The sequence below is a fragment of the Durio zibethinus genome, chromosome 12 (assembly GCF_047325235.1).
Source record: "Durio zibethinus cultivar Kanyao isolate XHJ-2024 chromosome 12, ASM4732523v1, whole genome shotgun sequence".
NCBI classification, from domain to species: domain Eukaryota; kingdom Viridiplantae; phylum Streptophyta; class Magnoliopsida; order Malvales; family Malvaceae; genus Durio; species Durio zibethinus.
In genome coordinates this window covers 25120981-25144498 of record NC_143173.1, presented here as the reverse complement: position 1 = coordinate 25144498, position 23518 = coordinate 25120981, and the positions used below count along the sequence as shown (strand labels likewise).

Sequence of the window (23518 nt, the reverse complement as noted above, 5' to 3'; positions counted from 1 at the left end):
ATGATGAAATGTAAAAATATGAAGATAAACGATGAAAGTTATACAATTAGAGATAAAGAAAGTATAATGTTGGCCAAATGTGGCCGGACAAGCAAAGATTTTTATAACAAAAAACCAATCAAAAGCCCAAAGATTAAAACTCATACCTAAAGAATTTTAGCAGATGCCTAGACTCTGCCACAGAGACTCGGATTGGTCTGCCATCCCAATCCTGCACCAAACAAAATTTTAAAGTAACTTGCAATCATTAATAAACTTAATAGATTTCTGGGCGTGGCAGTTCATACAAAATCATGCACATGAAAATCAATAGGTGCCCAGAATAGAATGACAGAAGCATGACTGATACTGAAAGTGTAAATTAGCCAAATAACCTATCTTATATATTCTATCAATTCATATCCATTATGCAGTAATTGATTCTAAATTGCTAAGGCATTCAAACATAAAAAATCAAAGTAATGATCAACTTACGTCTTACAACACCATTCAAGGATTTAATATCACTGGCCACCTCTTCAGCAGAATAGTAAGTAACAAAGCCAAAACGCCTTGATCTACCACTTTCCCTGTCATACACAACTGTCGCTTCCACGACCTTCCATGCTTAATGAACAAGGTCGTAAGTTCTAAATCATCAACACCCCATAAAAGGTTACCAACATAGACACGATTTGAATTCCTGCTCTTCTAGGGGAAAATTCTTCCTTACAAGGAGAAGGTCCAGAGTTTACCCTCAATGTCCTCCCTTCCAATTCCTGCAACGAGTAAGTATAAACAGAAGAAAATTTTATGATAACCTGAATACAAACTTCTGATAAAAACTACGGACTTATTATGACTTAATTATTTTATGGGGGTACTAGCTATTAATACAGTCAAAACTTAAGCACACTAGCCATTGCAAACACCCTTTTTCCCATCCACTATACTGCAAAAGAGAAGAAAGAAGGAATAATGCTATTACTTCAGATGTTGATCAAATTCCTTTTGCAACAATAGGCTTTAAAGCCAGAACATGACACCAGCCCTCAAACTGTTCTAATAATGACAGATAAGAAAATGGTCATTGAAGCATACTCTAAACTAAAAAAGGATAGTCACATTGTTTAAATAGACATGTAGACAAAGCAAATCCAATTAAGAAATGTGCAAAACGCATTAAGTCCATAGCATATGACTCCAAATAATGACTTACATAGCCATTGAACTGTTAAGCATCAGCTTCAACTTTCTGATTGCGAACATTGTTACAAAACCAAATCCCCTACTTCTCCCAGTTACCTTGTAATAAATCACCTGCCAAAAGCAATAATTTCACCATATCAAACGGAGTGAGCATTTTGTTTCTTAACTTCACGAATGATTAAAGTGAAGAAATAAGGTCCATATTGCTTCAATCCAAATCAATGCTCAATTAAATCAACAAAGAACAAGTTATATCATGACCCTTCAATTAGCTAGTTGTCTTTTTCGTATTCAACGTTCATCATGAAATAAATTTAAAAAATAAAAACTCTTCCATACTTTCAACACTTAAGTAATGAGGTCCATATTGCTTTAATTCAAATAAATGCTTAATTAAAATACCAAAGGACAAGCATTTCTTTGAAGTTTCATACTATCATGACTACCCTTCAATTAGCTAACTATCTATTTCAACATTGAGCAACCAATTCCAAAACATAAAGAAAATAAAACAAGTCAAACTCCTTAAGAAACATGAACTTGGCACATTACTTAGTAAAAGAATAAAAAAAAAGTACCTCAACCATCTCAACATTTCCAGCACCTCAAAAAAGCCAGCAAGCTGGGCACCATCCACACACTAAAAGGAAGATTACCCACAAAAAGTTTCAAGTCAGAGGAGAAACTAGGAGCCCCTTCTCCATCATCACTACCGAAAAGGTCTTCTTCCTGACCATATTCAGATGAAACAGCAACATTCCTAAAAAACATAGAAGCAGAAGAAGAAGACTTTTTGGTTAAAAGCTCGAAACTTTGGAGAGCAGAACAGAAGAGAGGCTCTGCTTGGAGCTTGTGGGAAAGAGAGAAGAGGGAAAGTGAAATGGGTCTTGGGTTTGAGAGATCAGAGATGGTAGTATAAGAGATGAGGCAGATGTTACAGACATGGCTTCTTTTCCTTTTAGCCTTCGTTTCTGCCTTGCCCCAAAGATAAGGTTTTGAAACTGTAAGACAGGGGTTTAAGAAAAAGAGCTTAGTTAGATATTTACATAGGAGGAAAGGCAAAAGACAGGATTTCGGAAGAAGGGCAACCTGCCTTGCCGCCCATACTCTGTCTTATCACATGTTTATGAGATCTTGGCCGTCGGTTTTTGTTGATAAGATAAAGATTGGGGTAGATATTTTTCCTGACAAAAGCTTTGAACTTCAGTTATGGTTTCCCTTTCTCCTGCGTTTTTCCTTGTCTTGGTTGATTCATTTCATCAAGGCAGGAGCGCTGACGAGTGACGCCCCAACAAAAGGTTATAATTTCGGTTGAAATGGGCTTTGTCTTGTCCTTTTTCCTTTTGTGAGATTGTTTGAGAACTGAGCCAACTTATTCATGGGTTTAGGACTGTCTTTCTTGAACCAACTGTAATGTCAAATTTATCACTCACAAATAAAACTTACTAATATTACAGTGTAGAGTGAAGATAGGAAGACTTTATGAGTGTAAATGCATTATTTACAGTGATTCATTTTTATTTTTCATTTTTGAATGGCTTGAGCTAGAATTGTCTAGCAGATACTTGGATCACAGTATCAGATACGTTAAAAATATGCAGATTACACCATATGAATGATTGTACACTTGTAATTTAATCATTGATATCTAGACAATAGGGTGCCATGCAGCAATAAAAATGTATAATTTGCACAATATCTTTGTCACTGTATATCAAAAGAGTATTCCCATTTAGAGAAGAATGGCAAAGACCAAAGCCAGCTCAACTTAAACCAAAAGAATCTTTATGTAATTTGATTCTTCTCAAGTCACTTCCCACCGTATCTCAATGCATATCACACCATTTTTCGAATTGATTAGGTCGTACTTCTCGTTGATGTGTCCATTGTAAACTACATCATTAAGATTGATATCTACATGCCCCAATGATTCCTAGAAAAACCACAAATTAAGATCAGAGACTGTATATTACATTGCAAGTAGAAGAAAAGAAAGTGTGATGCCCCAACCTTCTGTCGAAGGAGACTGAAGTGTGTACTCTTGCTCATAACTTCAATATGCATCATATCTTTCAAAAGGTGCCTCTTCTAGCACAAACTGGAATTCCTCATTCCAACATGGATCCCTTGTTTTCTTGATCAGCTAGATGAACGCATATCAAAATAATAAAGACTTGCTAATAAATCAAGAAATAAGATGAACACAAAAAATTTATAATATTAAAATCTTAACATTATTAAAAGGAAAATGAAAGCTTGTCTTTCTATCTTTATGATGCTACAACTGTGTATGATGCTCCATATCCTATATCTATGTACCGTGATGATGACCCTGTCAAACCCCCCATACTTGCAAAGCAGTAAAGGCAATTTGGGAGTAATGGCCCAATCTGATATAAAGTGCAAAGGAAGTATATACATATATTCACCTTGGTTTTCTTCTTTTTTCCTTTGAAAACAATCAGGGCATAAGGGTTATTATGATACTTCCCTTCAACATCCTCAGCTCTTTGAATCAAAACTGAAAGCAAACCGGCTCCACAAATGGACCCCTCATGTTTGGGTAGTCTACCGACACCACTTTCTTACTTGCATATCTGTCCAAAGGTCCACTAAATCTTTCATTATCCTCTTTGAATGGATTAAATGTCATCTGCACCACTAGCCGTCCTCTTTGTTTCTTGTTTTGAGGATCATTAGGATTTGTATTCTTGACTAAATCAAGTTCAAATTCTTGTGTTTCACGAGGAGTGAGTAATCTTAGTGGAACTGCTTGCATTCCCAACTTGTTATGTGTTCCAACCTGTTAAACCAGAGACAAAATCATTGCCAATTATCCAAAATCAGTTATATTAGCAAAAGAAATGAGATTGGCCTGAATATCAAATCCGATTTATTATAGTCTAAAATTAAAAGACCTTCCAGGGACCCATTTAATGATAAAATGTTTTAAACAGAAAAAGGAACTTATCCTGTTTGATAACACGAGCATTATTATGATGTTTGATCGCACTATTCTCGGATGAATACAAAGAAGAAAAGCATGTATCTCAACCACTCCTTGTAACGAACTTCTCCAAGGATATTAGGCGACGTATTTTCCTCAAATAAAAAGTGACAAGGATCACTCCAAGAAAATCACCTTCAAAAATTTCCATCAAGAACAGAATGAATGTCTAGATTTTTATGATGCTTCCTCTATTTGAAAGTATGGTTTAACATCAATAACTATGGCAACTGAAAAAAGTATATATGAATTATAAGAAAATGATAAATATTAAACCTTTTCCCAGTCATAAACATGCAGCTGAAGGACTTGAGAATGCGGATCCTTTACTGTCAGCTTGAAGTTCTCATTCCACACAGGGTTGAGGTTCCTCATTTTTATTGACGTTTTCTTTGCCGGGAGCCTTTCCGCGCTAAGGCTGAGTTCAACATAAGGATCAGAGGATCCCAACAAGTCCATCTTTAAAAGTTTAAGCGCCCTTACAACCTTCACATACAATATGCCCACGGGCTTCTTTGTAGCCCCTCTATGGCGATGGAAAACAAAAATGCAAGAAAAAGTTGAGTGTTAAACACGATGGAGCTTGAAATTGAAAGGCTTCAATCAGCTATGTTAACAGCATAACTGGGAAAAAAGAAGGGTGCAAGAGATTCTTCTGCTTTGTAACCCTTATGCCAGTAAGTAGAAATTAACTGACAGACTCTCATAGTAGTGAATAGGGAAGAAACTATGCAGAACCAAATATTGTGCAACAGTTTGATTGCTTGTATATAATAACTAAATCTAAATTTGATATTTATTACACATATTATAACAACTTACACCGAACCATCAAGAATTGGGATTTCAAGAGTTTGTGGCCAGAGAGAGAAGCTAGCAATTTGTTTTCTTATCATTTCCTGCAGGCAACAGAAAAGTCACTGCACTTAGAATCTAAGATAGTGTATGCTAAAACGAGATCCTAAAGGTCTTGTATTAGCATGGTAAATGCATTAGATCACTAGGATTTAGATAGATTGACTTTTGGGATGTGCATACAAGTTTAACTGTAGCAATGTACATTTTGTTCGTTACAATACCATAATTTGCAGTTAGTAGCATCTGTTCAGAATTAACCCAGCTTATAAATTACCCTATGCTACCAAGTGAAAGAATTCCGAGATGAAGTGGTTGAACAATACAAATAAGTCAACTGAAAAATAAACAAAGAAAATAAACTAGATAATTCATCTATCCTTTGTTAGGCTTAAGACTAAACTAATAGTTTGAATGTGTGTTATACTTTATTCTTATGCTATGATCATTTTAGCAGTTTTGCTATCAAAGGTCAATCCATAAAAAATTAAATTTAAAATATCATCAAAGTCAACTTATAGTAGGTGTGTGTTGCTGGTCTCATCTAAATGATTGATATGAAAAAGGTAAACAATCTTCCAGAATTCAGACATTTGACATCTTAGAAAGAGTCAGGGTGAGAGATATAAGAGACCTGAATATATTGATACAATCCTGGAATTGCCATAATATCTCATCCCAATAATTTCAGTCCGAAGTCAACTTGTGGCTGCACATTTGTTTAACATTTATTCATCAAAACCGGTTATTATGAGAGCTTTACTTCATTTGAAACTTTTTTAAAACAAACACCAAAACGAGTTCAAAATTTTACTTCGTCTAATATACTTTATCAGTTACCTTCTCCATCAAAGAAACTGCTACCCTAGCAAAACAAGGGAATGTTGGCACAAGAGGCTTCAAAGCTATTCAAGGTGCTACATATATTTGTACATCTAACAGCTGAGAACAAGCATGGGCACATTTTTAAGATACATATATGCAAGCACAGGCGTAATCAAAATATGGAAGCTAATAGAAAATTATGGTAATTAATATTATCAAGTCCTATCTCACATTAGATGCGTGATTATGTGAAATGCTATCAATAAAAATTATGGAAATTAAAAATAAAATTAGAGGTAGTTGATTCAGGTATTGCAATGACCTTACCCCATTTAATATCAAGAAAGAGACATGTGGCTTATCTGAAATTTATGTAAGAAAAGAACTTGTGTCAAATGCTATTAAAATCACACTAGAAAAACTTCACTATTTGTCATTTCATCATCTCAAGTTCTCAATACCCTACCACAGTTAAGATATAGTTTAGAAGCTCTTCTAACCTGAAGTGTGATATTAAGAGACAACAAATTGACCACCAGAGTGATGTCAGGATTTCCAGCCCATTTAAGCACAGGCTCAAATACTAGTTCGTTTTGGTTGGTTTCGACAATTTTGATACCTGCCAGATTGATGAATAAGATATTATATTTAGTAAATAGAATCCAACAGAAAATTCCAAAGAAGATAAAAAGCTCATATATATAGTTATGACTCAAAGATAAACTGTCTTATGTATTGTTTTGCAATTGGCAGTTTGGCAAAGCTCCAACGCAGTATGTTTCACGTTTTGTTAAGTAGAGTACTTCAGCCAGCAGTATGGATTAGATAGAAAAACTAAAACACTAGGCTGTAGACTATACTAATTAGTCATTTCAGCGGCATGCCTTCGGAGACAATTCTTACCATGAATTATAGGAGGAATAGCTCCAAGACTCTAACTCTTAAAATATATTGATATTATCTGAAACTTGCAGTGTACTCTGCAAATACGGGCTCTGCCATGCTTCTTATAATACCGCTAATTGCCTATGAAGAAGTATATGCAAATTCTATGTTAACAGAATAGTTAATGATAAACTCAATTCCAAAACTTGAATTGCTTTGTGTTTTATTATCTAACAAGTTCAGTGTTTTAAAAGAAAGAAAATATATGTTTCTTAACTCATCACCTTATCGAGGCAAGGCCACATGTCCGAGATAAACCTATTCAACCAGTCAATCTGCTCTTATACGAGGATTAAATTAATAAAATGAAACCAAGAAAACAGAAGAAACAAATGGCATTGGCAAAGCATGAACAGAACCATTCTTAGAACTCACTCGATCATACTCGGGATGTTTCATCCAGAAAGGAATCTCAAGCAAAATATCAAGCAGAGAGCTGGTATCCAAATCATGAAGTGGCCTGATTATTGGATCCTGCAAAGTTAGGCTTAGGTATATGGTTCCCATGTAGTATCTGAATGCATTTCAAAATTAGATGGTCTTCTACCATCAAAGCTAACAGCATATCAAAAAATAAAGAACAAGATAAAATGATTCCTTAAATGAGTTAATAACGTGACGAAAATGAACATTCAGCTAATTCAACTGAGAGATTGAAGGCCTGGGTTGGGATTCTGATCTTAACCTGAATTTTTTTTTTCTCCAAATAATGAAATAACTAAAGGAAGAGTAGAAAAGTAATGAATAAATGAACTACAACAGGAAGAAAGAAAACAAAACTACTGAATAGAAGTGGAGCAAAGATCATCAACACTGGGAAATGTGTTCATGTACTTTCACAAAGCAAAAGAACAAAAAAATGCTGGTTGACTTTTCACACAATGATTCTGTAGGACAATACATCACCGAATGTCAACTGAGAAAACAATTACCAACAGCAATCAAACACAGCATTTGCCAAGAAAAAAGAATGACTCATCTTCCATAAAGCCAAAGACCCAACATGAAACAAGGCATCAAACCCAGTGTGCAGGAATGGCATAGAATTATAATGGAAAATGAGTGAACACCATCAAGATATATATGTTACCTTTACATCTGCAGGCTCCTTGTAAATGAACAAGAGGAAACCAATGAACGGACCAATGGGAAGTCCAATTCGAAAGCCAATGATTCCAAGTAAACAACCCACCAATCCCATTACCCTTTGGATGAATATATCCTTTTGATTACATAAGTTTGAAAAGGAACACAGATTGACGGTTTAAATGTTCAAAGAGATTGTAATGAATTTTGATGTAAAATGTTTTTGTTTTTGGTAGAATTGGTTGACGACGTACAAAGAAATTGAAATCGGAAAGTAACGGTAACCGCCAAACACAGTTTAGTTACGTTGTGGAGTACACGCGTCAAACGTAGAGGCATTTTAGTCAATAGACTATTATTTTATTTTATTTATTTTAATTAATACACAACTATAATTAAAAAAATTTTAAGTCCATAATCTAAATAAAATAAAAATTCTAAATGATGTAATATGATACTGTTGACCCAAAATAGCAAGCCAAGTTTGTTTGCAATAATAGATAGGTGGCCAAAAAAAAAATCAACTCTTTAATTTAATGATTAAAATTTTTTTAAAAAGACCTAAATTTTTAAATTCAAATTAATTTTTTTTTAATTTTTCATAAGTTATAAAAAAATCATTTAGTCATCAATCATTTTAGTTATAAATTGTCCCAATTAAGAAGCTAATTTTTTATATTTAAATTTTAAAATTGACTAAGCATAATATTTAACCATTTAAATTATGAAAAATCTAGTTTGATTTATTAAAATGAAAAATAAAAATTAAAAGTGATTTAAGTAGAAATTATTGAACTTGATTAACTCAATTATCATCACAAAGAGATCCTTTAATCAATTTGATTGATTAAAGTTGTAAGGAAAGCTAATATGATTTTAAGGATGGCAAAAAGATCTAAAAAATATTTCGAATAAAATTTAATAATTATTTAAATTTATTAATATTTTGTTATAATCAATTAAATTTTTAAATATTTATTTTTACCTCAATTGATATTAATGGTTAACTAATTTTTAATATTCAATTGATAAAAATAAATATTTAATAAATAAATAAATTATAATAAATCGATAAAAACTTTGATAATTATTAAATTTTTTCTCAAAAGTTTTTTTAACCCATTAGCCTTTAATGATTTTATGACCATCCATTAAAGTCCGAAGTGTTTCACGTGACCTAAATCTTTTCCTGTAGAAAAGAATGGTTTCTAGTCAATGATGATGATAGTCTTTGCACGGGATTAAAGAGGCAGAACCAATTTACCAAAGGAACTAATCTAATAGGGCAGTGTCAAGAAAGTTCTGGAAAATTTTGTTTACTTTTGTCAAAATTAAATGGCTTTTCTTTTTCTTTTTTATCAGCTTTTTACAGTTCATTATAATTTAAGCGTCAAATGCAATGGGAGATTGTTGAGATATTCACATATAATATATATATATATATATATGTATATATAATTATTAATGAATTTATTAATTTTATTAATAAAGAATGTGTTTAGAAAAAATTATTAATTTTGTTATTTTTAAAATTTTTGAAAAATATAATTTAAATTATCAAATATTATATTTTAAAAATAATTATCTAAATCAATTTAATTAAATTTTGAATTCACATAAAAATAGTTTAATTAACAATATTTGAATTGTTTAAGTTAAACAATTAAGATACAACCAAACAAAGCTTTAGAGGTAAATTTGATAATTTAAAACATAATATGATAATAAAATATGAAATAATACAAATAAAAGATATAAAAATAACATATATTAAAATTTTAAAAAATCATAAATAAATTTAATAAAATCAAAAAATTATATTATATATTTTCGTGTCTACTTAAATGATAATATATAATTTTTACATAAAATATAATATAAATTAATATTTTGTATGATAACATGAATTATTAGATTTAATACGAGAAAATTAGTATAATACCAGAAATTGATCATAATTAAGTTCATAAATTCCTCTCGATGGCTCCCACAGCCCCAAAAAATCTCAATCTAGTGAACAAAAGTAAACAAAACTAGATTCTTGGCAGCTTAGTGGAGATTTTGTCGTCCTCAACTGCAACTTTGTTAAACTGTCAAATTACACAATTGTTTGTAATTTTCAATGGTATTAACCCAACCCATCTGCCAGGGATTGCAATACTAATGATCCTTTGAACATGTTCATCTTGCTTATAAGTCTTGGTTGCTTCAATTTGTTACATTTACATATTTGATTATTTATTTATATTTTATTTTTTATTTCTAAAAGTGAATATCTGAATTAAAAATATTTATGGATTAAATTGAGTCGGATATAAATCAAATTCATACTTATATTAATAATTTATATACTTGTTCAAATAAAATTCGACTCAAAATTTTAAATTTTAAATTTTTTAAAAATTTGATACAAATTAAAAAAAATAAATTCACTAATTAAATTTAATTTATATAATAAAAAACTTAAAATACAATTAAATTTAATAAAATTTAATTTAATTCATATATTATAAATTCGTTATAAATGAATTTAATAGAATTATAAAAAGTGTAATTAAATTAAAAAAATATAATTAAATTTAATTTAATAAAAATATATTTAAATAAATTTAAAATTTAAATATATATTTATTTTATGAATTTTAATTTTTTATATAAACTTTCTCTTAATAAATTTTCGAATTTAAATGAATAATTCTAGGATTGATTTAAATTCACTCCAAATTAAAATGGTAAATATATATATATATATAAATATATGTGCTTTTTTGGTGAGTGGACTAGCAATAATAGTCCTGAAAAATGGTACTGTACCTTTGGATGCAGCCTTTTTGCCCTTTTCATGCAAGTTGCCCGCCTTCAAAATTTACTGTCCCTCCCTGACCTAAAAGGATCATAACCGCTTGTCTATAGCTAAGGGAAGGTAGATCCTATGTTCTCAGGGCGCCAGCACCAACAAGTCAGACTTTTCTATAATAATATAATTATTTTTTATAATACCGTCAAGATTTAATTTTTCAAGTATTTTGAATTTTATTTTTCTTTTCAAATGATTTTAATAATGCGTTGTTTTCAGCACAATTTTTATAGTTCTGAAAATTAAAATTAAATTTGATAATTTATATATTTATTTATGTAAAATATTAAAATTTATATAATTATATAATATTTTTAAAAAATTATATGTTATAATTTATATTGATATAAAAATATAAAATATAAAATTTTAAATTTTAATTAAATTTATATATAATAATTATTTAAATTTTAAATAATATTATTTTAATTTTTTATTATAATTATATTATATTATTATATCATATTTTAAATTATTAAATTTAATCAACATATAATATATTTGATTTTTTTTTTAATTTTCCTACCGTCGCGCAAATAAAAAATATATAGATATTTAAGTTAATTATTTTATCCTGTAGTAGAAATGAAAGTGACATTTAAAAATAAAAAACTGATTGGATAATGTTGAAAGGCTACGTCTAAATCTAAACGTAAAACTTTTGACTTTTTTATTCATAAAAAATGTTTAATTTGAGAACAAAACATTATAAATGTTAAAATTTTTAATTTCATTTTCATTTAATAGCATGTGCTTTGATTACACAACGAAGATTGGTTTTATCTTTACTTGAGTCCAAACAATAATGAATAGGCTAATTTGTCTTTTTAAATACATATTTGTCTTATAAGATAAATTCATCTTTGGATTCAATTAAAAAAAAAATTTAGAATTTCAAGTTCAATTTAATTAATTAAAATAATTATATTTAAAGGATTCCATGAGTGATTAGTAAGTATATTTGGAAAAAAAAAAAGGATTTGTTTTAATGACAACTTGTATCTTATAATAATACATTTAAAACTACATGAACACATCATTTAAAGCTCTTTGAAAATATCTTGATTTTAATTTAGAATCTATAAAAGTAAGAAAATATTTAAATTATTTAATATTTGAATCTCAATATTATAATTTAATTTTTTTATATCAAATTACATCATTTTTACAAAAAAAGTGAAAGTTGAAAATATCTTGATTTATTTACAATAAAAACATGATTTGGAATTATTTTTTTGGGTTCTAAAATTAATTTTTTAAAAAATAGAAAACCCATTATTCTTCAAATTATTTTAAAGAGGTTTATGCTATATAAATATATATATATATATGTGAATTATTATTGTTATTATTATTATTATTATATTTAAAAAATATGATTGCAAAGGGACAAATCCATAAACATGGTTGGCTACAACATGGGAATGCCAATCCAAAAACTTTAAATATTTTAATTTCTTTTTAGTCCATGAAAATGACTTTGCATAATTCAGTCATTGGAACAATTTAGTACGGACAACTTTTTATTTTTATTTTTAAATATTGCCCAATAATAATAATACTATGTAGGCGTGGTACTGCAAAAAAGGCAAAAAAAAAAAAGAAAACAAAAGAGTGTTTGGACTCAATTATTGTGCATTTTACAAGTCAATTTTGCAAACTTCAGCTACCATTACCATATATTAGTGTTTTATTTTCCAAAATAAAAAAAAATTTTATTGAGTTACTGAAAATAAAAAATAAAAGTTACAGCTTTTTCAAATTAATTTAAATAAAAAATACATAATTTTTAGTACCTTATAAATCTCTCGATTTTTTAAGATTTGAATAAAAATTTTTTCCAAAAACTTTCTAAATTAGGGGATATTTAATTAAATACATAAATAAAATTCATATTTTGATATTTTTAAGTATCGAGATTATTAAAATTGAGTTTTGATCATAAAATTATGAGTATTCATTGAGATTTTTAAAAGATAAAAAATTTGATAATTTTATATACGATGATAATAATATAATATAAAAATAATATAAAAAATATATTTAAAAATTTAATAAAAATTATTTATAAATTTAATAAAAATAAAAAAATATATTTTATATTTGATATTTCAATACAAATTATTTCAATTTTTATATTTTAAAAAATAAAAAAAATAATAGAAATATACAAACTATTATATATTTAAATAAAAAATAAAAAAATATTGTTTTAGGCTTGTAATAATGATATATGTACACTAATGAAAACGTAAACTGTTTTTAGACCTTTCCTCCTTTTCTTTTTCTTTCAATTTTCTTTCTTCGCCTTGATCATTAATGGTAAAAGACTTTCCTTTTTCTTTTATAAATATTTCCTCTCTCTTCAACATGGCTTGAAAAGAACCCGCACCCTTCAAATATATGCATATATATTTATCTCTCTCTATCTCTCAAAACTGAACTCTCTTTTTTCTTCTCTCTCTTTCTCAAAGAAAAAACAATAAAAAAACCCTTTGGTTTCATAGAAAAGCCCCTTCCCCAGGATCTACTCTGTTGAAACTCAGACTGAGATAGAGATTGCAGAGAAAAGGATAGTAGATAAGCTTCAGAAAACAACCTTCTCATAAGCTTTTCTGTAAGGTAAAACCTAAATACTTCTTTACCATTCCAAAACCCTAATCTGATATTAGTTTTTTTAGCTTTGGGTAGCTTTTATTTGTTTTTTGTTGTTGTTTTTTTAAGTTTTGGCTTTCTGGGTTTTCTTCCTTTATGTGTAATCTACCTTGAAATTTGTGCAAAGTGGGGTTTTTATTTTTTTTAAGCTCTTGAGCTGAATCAGATCCATGAAACTTGATTTTTATTTTAGTTTTCTGAGTGTTAAGTTCATGTTGGGGAGTTTTTTTGGGTGGCGTTTTGCACTTTTGCTTGCTTTGTGATGTTTTAGAATATCTGAGCTGGTTTTTTAAGTTAAGTTTTTTATTTTGCATTTTTCATGTGGGAGATTTTTGAGGTTTGTGGTTTTGGATGGAGCCGTTAGTAGATTCTTTGTTTTGGTTTGTTTTATTTTGTGTGCTGATCTTTATTACTATTGATTAGCATTAATGGTGAAACTTAGGTTAGAAATTGAAATCGTGATGGTGTTGAATGTTTGCCCGGTTGAGTTAATTCACACTGTACTTTTTGTGAATAAATTACTTTACCAGTTGGTGAAACTTATGAAGTTCACTGTATGTGGACTCTGATGATTTTGTCTATGGATTTGGAAGATGTGTTGTTTAAATCTGTTCATCGTGATCTTATACCATAATTTGGTTGTAATTAATTTTAGATGTTGATTTGGAACTTTGATTTCTTTGTCTTGTATTTATGTTCAAAGGATTGATGGTAGGTTATCCAGTGTGACTGATTTGAATCAAGGTTTTACTTTGCAGGTGCCTTTGGAGGAGTAATTTGTTTTATTATTTGTTGTTCTTCTTTTGGACTGCGGCTGAGAGCATCCCATTTTTTGCTGATTCAAGTTATTGGTAGAAATCTGGCATGAGTTGGAATAATCAACTATTTGCATCTAGGAGATGAGTGGGGAATTGCATAGGGTCTCAGCAATACTGTTTTAGTGAATTGGATTGCAAGTGATAGATTGGCATCTCATGATTGCAGCTGGGGCTGGAATGTTGATGTGTTAGCAGTCACCATAGCAGTAATTCTGGGAAAGTGCATTTTAAATGCCCATCGGTCCTGCTGTGCGAGGGCTGTGGTTAGATGTACATTCCTTTTCTAGCAAGCCTCGGAGAAAATGGCTGGACTGTTTGCTTTCTCTTGTTAACTCGTGTTTAGTCAAAGAAGTTGCTGATGTCCTGCTGAATGTCTTTTGATATGTATCATCACTCCTCAGGAGATGCAGTCGCTGTGAGCAACCATGTAATTGTGTAGCTTGTTGAGCATTGGAAGTTGTTTTGCTATTCTGAAGAGTTTTTTAGATTCTGTACTACGCTGGAATTTGTATATTATCTAAATTTCTACTTAACAACATGGAGGCTGAGACAGGGAATGGTAACCACCAACCAGGTGTTCTTCATCGGATGCTTTCTGCTGTTCTACCTGTTCTTCTAATATCAATTGGATATATTGACCCTGGAAAGTGGGTTGCAACTGTTGAAGGAGGTGCACGTTTTGGTTTTGATCTGGTAGCCCCCATGCTTCTTTTTAATTTTGCCGCCATTTTGTGTCAATACCTGTCAGCTCGAATTGGTGTAGTCACTGGAAGAGATCTTGCTCAGGTACAGTTCATTCTTTTTGTTCTTGTGCTTATTACAAGATTAATTTCGCTTTTTTTTTTTTTTTTTGCTGTATGATTGTTTCGTGCAATTATATCTCTTATAAAGGAGAGAGAGAGAGAGAGAGAGAGAGAGAGAGAGAGAGAGAGAGAGAGAGAGTGCCAACCATTCAGTATTGATTGCAACAAAAAATCTGGGACATCATAATGAAAAAATATTGGAGAAAATAAATGCAGAAGATAGAGCCAAATTGATTCCTTTTAATTATAAAACATAAGAGTTGTTCCATTTATAAAAGACAATTTCATAGACAGCCTTATATCCTTGTCCGCCTACTTATAGAAGTGTACAAAAAATAAAAAAAAAGGTAATTATATTTTGCATATATAATTTATTTTATTTGTTTGCCACCTAGATTAAGAAGCAGTAGAGCTCCTTTTTTATGAATGAATGCTTATTTTATCTATAATTAGGTGCTTAATCTATAGTCAGGGATGTTTATGTGCATAAATGTGTGTGTGACTGTGTGTGTGTTTTTGTGGATATCTTTTTTGCTCTTTTCATGGTACTTATATATATTTTTAATTTTCCTGTTGATGATAGATTTGCAGCGATGAGTATGAGAAGCCCACTCAAATATTCTTAGGAGTTGAAGCAGAGCTTTCTGTGATTGTATTGGACCTTACCATGGTAATTTTCTTATTAATGAGCTTCTATAATGCTTGGATGCCTTTTCCAAATTATGATGGACTAAGGCAGCTATAATTTGTGATTTGCACTTTATAGAGTGATATTGTTCTATCCTGGCAACAAATGTCTTTATTTTACCAGGTTTTGGGTGTTGCACATGGGATTAATCTTCTCTTCGGGGTGGATCTGTCCACGGGTGTTTTTTTAGCTTCTCTTGATGCTGTTTTATTCCCTGTTTTTGCCACTCTCCTGGTAAGCTGATCTGCTTCTTTTATTGCATAATCTCTCTCTTGCAAAATCATCAACAGTCTAATAAGTTTTCAATAATTAGGATCACTGCAGGGCAAGTTTCCTATGCATATATGCAGCGGGTTTCATATTGCTTTCTTATGTTTTTGGAGTGCTCATTAGTCAACCAGAAATTTCTCTTCCCATGACTGGGATGCTAACAAAGTTGAGCACAGAGAGTGCATTTGCCTTGATGAGTCTCCTTGGAGCAAGCATCATGCCTCACAATTTTTATCTACATTCTTCTATTGTTCAGGTATCTCTCATTGGACCGCATATATGCGTATATGTACATGATTCTTGTGTATGCACGTCTTATTTTGGTCTTCAGGATTGGGAATCTGATATTGTTTGGAAATTTGTTTTCACTAAAGAACCTGATTTTTTTTTTTTTGACAAAACTTGGGTTTTAGAAGCCTTTTTAGAATCTTTGCACATGTTGATGTTTGTATATGTTCTTAACTCATGTCATCGATGAACATGTATAAATTTTTTATCGTGCTTGATTTTTTTTAGTTTTAATCATTCAGCTAAACTGAAGTTTAAGTTTGGCAAAGATTTATTTTTATATTGAGATGATAAAACTAGTGAGAAATTCATATCCAACTTCAGTATATGTCTGCTGTAAAGATGTTGCTATCCTCCTGAACTGTTATCAGGACCTGTTTCAAATAACCTATTAGTGGGCATTTATGTGAGACGAGATCATAATGATACATATGATAAGCCGGTTGTTGATTCTGGCTTAAATTAATATTTAAGTTGATTTCCCCTTGTCAATTTATATACCTTTTTTTCTTGCCTAATAGAAATATATAACTTTTCAGTCTTCTTGTTATCATTATTGCTTTAGCCTGAATTTCTTGCATGGCAGCATGTTAAGAATATGTGAATTGCATTTCTACTAATGTATTTCAAAATAATTGGTATCACGATTTTCTTCCAGTTTTCTTTCTTCCAGTTTGCCAAAATCACTTTTCACTAGATCATTTTGCTACTGGATTGCCCATTGTTTGCTGGTACTTTTTTGGAGTTTTTGCTGCTCTTACATGATAGAAATTTCTTCTTACACCTTTCTCAAATGTAGAGTAGCTTGAAGTTCATTACACCATGCTTAAATTTCAAACTGTGAGACAAATTATTGCACCTTATCTATTTAACGATTGCAAATTCATTTGGTTCTGTTTTATGCTTATGCGCCCTTTTAGCGGTTTTAAGTTTTGATGCAATCATTGTCTACCTTCTGAAGTTTTGTTCTCATGTTCACAGCAGCATCAAGGACCGCCAAATATTTCTAAGAGTGCCTTATGCCACAACCATTTTTTGGCCATCTTATGCGTCTTCAGTGGTATTTATCTAGTAAGTTACGTGCTGATGAATTCAGCTGCAAATGTGTTCTGCAGTGCAGGCCTTGTCTTAGTTACTTTTCAAGATGCAATATCACTAATGGAACAGGTTTTTCCTCTTTTCTTATAAGCTATTGATTATGATGGCTTTTAGAAATCATGCCTAAATTTTTCTCAACACTCAATATAATGTTCTATATGTGGATATTAATAAACTACATTTAAAAATTTATTAAAACAGGTGTCCAGGAATGGTCTACTGCCCTTAGTCTTTTTGCTGGTTACGTTCTTAACTAATCAAATTACTGCGTCAACCTGGAATCTTGGTGGGCAAGTTGTCTTGCACGATTTCCTTGGGCTTGACATACCAGGTTGGCTTCATCGTGCAACAATCAGAATTATTGCAATGGTCCCAGCTCTTTATTGTGTGTGGACTTCTGGAGCTGAAGGGATATATCAGTTGCTTATCTTATCTCAGGTCATAATAGCTCTTATGCTTCCATCTTCAGTGATCCCCCTGTTTCGGATTGCTTCATCAAGACCAATAATGGGTGTCTATAAGATTTCTCCAATCATGGAATTCCTAGCGCTGGTAACATTCATGGGGATGCTGGGCTTAAAGATAATTTTTGTTGTAGAAATGATATTTGGGAATAGTGATTGGGTGGGTAATTTTGGATTGAATACTGGCATGAACATTTCTGTTCCTTTTGTTGTTCTTCTTGTAACTGCTTGTGCAGCATTTTCTTTGATGCTTTGGCTAGCAGCTACTCCTTTAAAATCTGCTAGTTCCAGACATGAAGCTCATGCATGGAACTGGGATTTAAGTAGAACTGTTCCTGAGGCAGCTATGGAGAGGGAGGAAAATGATTTAAGTGAAACCAGTTATCATGGAGAGGAACCTGCTCATATGCTGGAAAGACCATCAACACCAGAAAAGTCTATTGAGAGTCTTTCAGATTTATCTTTTCCAAATTATGATCTGGATTTGCCTGAAACAATACAGGAGTCTGACCAGGATATACATTTGACTACTGTTAATGAGAACTCTTCTAATATTATATATCCTACTCCCTCAGTTTGTAACACCCAGGAATCAGCTTCAACTGTAGTTAATGAGGTAGCAGATCATGATTTACCTGGCATTAAAACTCTGAAGATTGAATCGATGAAGCCTGTGGAGAAAACAGTGAGTTTAGAGGGAGACCTGCAGATTGAAAAAGATGATGACGATGGAGATACTTGGGAGCATGAAGAGCCATCCAAACCTCCTTCTGGAAGTATTTCCTCTTTGACACCAGATGGCCCTCCTTCATTCAGGAGCCTCAGTGGGAAAAGTGATGACAGTGGGAATGGTACCGGGAGTCTCTCTAGATTAGCAGGATTAGGGCGTGCTGCAAGGCGTCAATTAGCTGCCATTCTTGATGAATTTTGGGGGCAATTGTATGATTTTCATGGGCAACCTACCCAAGAAGCAAAGGTGAAGAAACTAGATGTATTATTAGGTGCTGATCCAAAGCCACTAAAAGTGGATACTACTGGGAAGGAATATTGTGGGTATTTCCCTTCGATAGGGGGAAGAGGATCTGATGCGCTTATCACTTCTAGTCTGTATGACTCTCCAAAGCAAGTGAAGGTGCAAAATACTATCGATTCATCGTATGGGTGTTCAAGAGGATCTTCTTCCTTGTGGTCAAATCACGTGCAGTTATTGGATGCGTATGTTCAAAATTCGAGCCGTAATGTTGATTCTGGTGAAAGGAGGTACTCTAGTTTGCGTGCTGCACCCTCTACTGGTGCATGGGATTATCAACCAGCTACAGTGCATGGATATCAGATTGCGTCCTATTTCAATCGATTTGCCAAGGATAGAAGCTCCGATAGCTTGAATGGTCAAATGGAGTTACAAGCATCGAAATCTCCTGCCCTGGACCCTACAAATTATGGGGAATCCCTGGCTTTCACATTAGGGCAAAAATTGCAAGATGGGATAACTCATGCTCAAGCCCCTGGATTTCAGAATGTTGCGGTTTCTAGAAATAATCCATTACAATCCGAAAGATCTTATTATGACATGAGCTCCTCTGGAACTAATGAAATTTCTGGGATACCAGTCAATTCAAAGAAGTATCATAGCTTACCAGACATATCAGGGTTTTCTGTTCCTCATCGGGATCTGTACATGTATGAGAAGAGTGCTCAGTGGGATAGTTCCATTGGATATGGGTCATCTGTTGGTAGGAAAAATTATGAAACATCCATGTATTCAAATGCTGGCTCAAGGGCAGGAGGTCCATTGGTCTTTGATGAGCTTTCTCAATCAAAGGGTTACAGAGATGCTTTGCCATTACAGTTGAGTTCAAGTTCAGACAGTGGATCCCTTTGGTCTAGACAGCCTTTTGAGCAGTTTGGTGTAGCTGAGAAAAGATGTACTGCTGGTAGTGAGGCATTTGGAAGTGGGTTGAACTCAGTAACTCAGAAAACTGCTTCTGGTGTGGATTTAGAATCCAAGCTTCTTCAATCTTTCCGAGATTGTATAATAAGGCTATTAAAATTAGATGGGTCCGACTGGTTATTTAGACAAAATGACGGGGCCGATGAGGATTTAATTGATCGTGTAGCAGCAAGGGAGATGTTTCTTTTTGATGCTGAAGCTAAACAGATAAGCCAGGTTGTTCACACGGGTGAACCTCAATACATGTCTTCTGAAAGGAGCTATGGTTCTACACCAAAGAGTGACGAGGCAAGTTTTGCCAATGTTTTAATTTCATCAATTCCTCATTGTGGGGAGGGCTGTATTTGGAAAGCGGATTTGATCATAAGCTTTGGAGTGTGGTGCATTCACCGGATCCTTGATCTTTCACTGATGGAAAGCCGACCAGAGCTGTGGGGAAAATACACTTACGTGCTTAATCGTCTCCAGGTATATTCTTTGAAGTCGCTTCCTTATCTAGTTAATGCATGTATATGTTGCTTAAATTGTTAACTGATCATCACCCGTCTAGCAGTAAAGTATTAAGGAGTGTTGTTCTCAGGGTTCTATTTACATAAATGGTTTCTTTTGGAAGTTGTCATGTTTGATTCATCTGTTGACTTATTGATCAAGATTAGTCTTGCTTTGCAAACAGTTATGTCATTTCAGTTTTTCTGACCGATTGCAAGTGTTATTTCAGAGAGCCTACGCTTGATAGCTGATTTTATGGAACTTTTGTCTGTTTGGGCTGAAGACTTTGTGATACCTTTTTTTTTTTTTTTTTCGTGGTTGTTTCTCCTTTATTTTGATGACGTTAACAGGGTGTCATAGATCTGGCATTTTCAAAGCCTCGAACCCCAATGTCACCATGCTTCTGCCTTCAAATCCCCATGGAATATCAGCAGAGATCAAGTCCTGTTTCAAACGGAATGTTGCCCCCAGCTGCAAAACCTGGTAGGGGTAAGTGTACCAATGCAGCTACTCTCTTGGATATAATTAAGGATGTGGAGATTGCTATATCTTGCCGGAAAGGTCGAACAGGTACTGCTGCTGGTGATGTAGCCTTTCCGAAGGGAAAAGAGAACTTGGCATCCGTCCTTAAACGCTATAAGCGAAGATTGGCCAACAAGCCAGTTGTTACCCATGAGGGGTCTGGATCACGCAAGATTCAGACATCAGCTCCAATGTTGGCTTCTTACAGTTCATAGCTTTTATTCCAGTTTTCCTTGATGGGTTCACGGCTGCTGAGCTGTTTGATTTTCAGAGGCAGCTCATGCGCTTGCTCACTTCTCACAGGACTTTCAAAACCAAGCTCCTCTTTCCTCCTCTCATGTGTATTAGAAGTCAGAGCTGCAAATTTTATTTCCATGTATGTTATATATAAATAGGATAAAAGCTTACTGGATGTGTAATTGCAGCAGAATGAATGAAAATGAGTTGGAAGAAAGGTGGAAATTGATCTATAGCAAATGTCATCTCTCTGGGTTTTCAGTTTTTCACTTGATTTGAATTGTCATGATTGAACCAATCTTGTTGTATTATTGCTCTAACTTGGTCTGCTAATCAGGAAAATTTGTGGCTGAAATTTGGAGTAGTGATTTTTAGAGCGTACCCGGACGACAAAGTTTAATAAATAAAGGCAGTAGGCCTGGACTAGTGGGGAGACACGTGGATGATTACGCAATCAAAAGACTAAACCAGACCCCACAGCAGTGATTATATCTTTTTTCTACTCAGTTATATGCTGCTGGTGATTATCATCATTCAATCGTATTTGATACTCATAATTTACCTGCTTCCACCATCTCCTCTGCTTAAAAGAATAGTCAAAAGAAGAGGAGACAAGCAACTTTTAAGTCATTTTCAAGAGTTGCATAGCCCTTCCATTGAAATTTGGTTACTCTTTGCAAGATGGGTTATGTTCTAGTGATATCTTTTCCACTGATCTTGCTTATCCTGATCCTAGCCCTTGCATTTTATCTTCTTGGTAGAGCTCGGGGTCGTAGTGAAAGACCTGCCCAATAGTTTGGTCCACCTGCACCACCAGCTTCAGCTCCAGCCTCACCTCCACCACCCCCACAAGGAAAATCATCCGAGGTCTAGAATTTCTGAAAGTTTGGCTTGTATAATGGGTAATAACATTTAGGGTTTCATGTTACTTTGCTTAATATTTGATTAGTTCTGCAAAATTTCAGCTTCATTTTGTATGATTCTTAGTTTCCATTGAATAATATTTTGAAGCATTTCCAATTGCCATCAATTGTTTGATGTGTTCTATCACACAATTTATACTAAAAATTCCATCTTTCAAATCCAAGTTATCAAAGACTTGATCAAGTAAGCTCCTTGTTCTGATAAAAGATTCTGAACCTTCCATCCAATTCAAGAACCAATTTGATGTTAATTGGCAAACGACAAAATTTCAGATCAGTTAAATTTGATTCTGCAACATATCTTCTTCTTTTTGAATCTGAAATCTGAAGCATTATCATCACCTAAACAGGGAAACAGAAAAACACTAGATGACTGCGAGTTTACGCTTGTCATCATCCTGCTGTGATCAATAACAGATGCGATGCCCACATTGGTTCCATCTACTTCAGCATCAGTTCTACCTTTCTTGTGTTTTTGTTCAAGATTGGATCATCCATTGTTGATTCCTATTCCACTGAACTTGCAGTAATGAACATGAACACATCTTTGCCTCGAACTTTGCAATTTTCGTTATTGTACTCGTCAAAATCTTTTTTAACAGGGCATCACAATTCATGGCTCCTCTTTCAACTGTCCAAATTTCAGTCTTCTCATGATCCTCTATGTGGTAGATACAAGTCTGAAAACATTACTGATGACAAGTCAATTCCACCACTGAGCTCAAGTACTTGCTTCAGCCAGGGCCCAGGGCATCAATGTTTCTGATAAACCTCAAACCTCCAGGAATTACATACATGATGAATCTATGACTTTAACCCCAATAATTCATCCACTCTCACCAGGAAACTGGCGCTGGAAACTGGGTTTTAGCCCCAGGCTCCCAGCACCAACATATCCATTGAAAGAAGAAAAATAAAACATGTAAGAAATTTGAAGTTTTGACATTATCTTGTAACTTTATAATCAACCGGACGTTTCATATGTGCACAGTACGGAAACAAAATTTTTTATACAGTCTTAAATGAATTAAACAACCAACCAGTGCTGAATTTTGAACTATGGATTCGGAGCTAGCTAGTAGCTGGTAGCTAGGCCGAAGTCACATGAACCCCAACCTCCAAACCTAACACTTTTTCATGTATAGTTAAATTAGTATTATCTCACATGAATTATATATTAAATATTAAATAAATCCCTCAATTTATTTTTTAATTGATTTTAAATTAAATTTTTAATATAATATGCGTGGTTAAATTTTATTCTATTGTTTTTATCTGTTATTATTTTTATCTATACGTGATAAAAATCTATTTAAAGCATTATTATCTCATATCTATTAAATATTTAATTTTTTATAATTTAATATTCAAATTAAACTATAATCATTTTCTTTCTCTCATGTGATTTCAAGAATAAGGGTGACCTTAGCTATTATTTTTTCTAAAAATATATTAAATAATCTAAAACAGGTACTTAGTAACTTGCGCTAGTCTTTCATTCATTCATTCTCATATAGATCTTCTAATTTTATATCCTGAAAAGTTACAC

The 23518-nt window shown here is 32.6% G+C and overlaps 1 protein-coding gene and 2 pseudogenes across 5 annotated transcripts; 1 reads left to right on the top strand and 2 right to left on the bottom strand.

Annotated features, from left to right (window-relative positions):
- Positions 1-19: 19 nt before the first annotated feature.
- LOC111297824 (RNA-binding protein CP29B, chloroplastic-like) lies at positions 20-2573 on the bottom strand (annotated as a pseudogene). The gene is made up of 5 exons (XR_016326185.1): positions 2278-2573; positions 1767-2189; positions 1199-1299; positions 475-758; positions 20-211 (listed from the first exon to the last, which is right to left on the bottom strand). The product of XR_016326185.1 is annotated as an RNA-binding protein CP29B, chloroplastic-like (transcript).
- Positions 2574-2707: 134 nt separating this feature from the next.
- LOC111296946 (synaptotagmin-3-like) lies at positions 2708-8092 on the bottom strand (annotated as a pseudogene). Its single transcript, XR_016326300.1, has 12 exons — positions 7911-8092; positions 7196-7294; positions 7045-7095; positions 6779-6901; positions 6376-6494; positions 5891-5992; positions 5685-5759; positions 5018-5094; positions 4472-4721; positions 3618-3991; positions 3199-3331; positions 2708-3121 (listed from the first exon to the last, which is right to left on the bottom strand). The product of XR_016326300.1 is annotated as a synaptotagmin-3-like (transcript).
- A 5111-nt stretch (positions 8093-13203) lies between these two features.
- Positions 13204-21320, top strand: LOC111297205 (ethylene-insensitive protein 2.1-like). Of its 3 annotated transcripts, none has more exons than XM_022891847.2 (8): positions 13204-13385; positions 14177-15022; positions 15623-15709; positions 15851-15961; positions 16041-16253; positions 17270-17452; positions 17585-20266; positions 20638-21320. In XM_022891847.2, the coding sequence occupies exons 2-8, from the start codon at positions 14774-14776 to the stop codon at positions 21022-21024; spliced, it is 3912 nt and encodes a 1303-aa protein (XP_022747582.2). In that variant the 5' UTR covers positions 13204-13385; positions 14177-14773; the 3' UTR covers positions 21025-21320. The 3 variants fall into 3 exon arrangements, with proteins under 3 accessions (XP_022747582.2, XP_022747580.2, XP_022747579.2); XM_022891845.2 differs by having other exon boundaries at positions 17267-17452; XM_022891844.2 differs by having other exon boundaries at positions 14163-15022; positions 17267-17452.
- The last annotated feature ends 2198 nt before the right edge of the window (positions 21321-23518 follow it).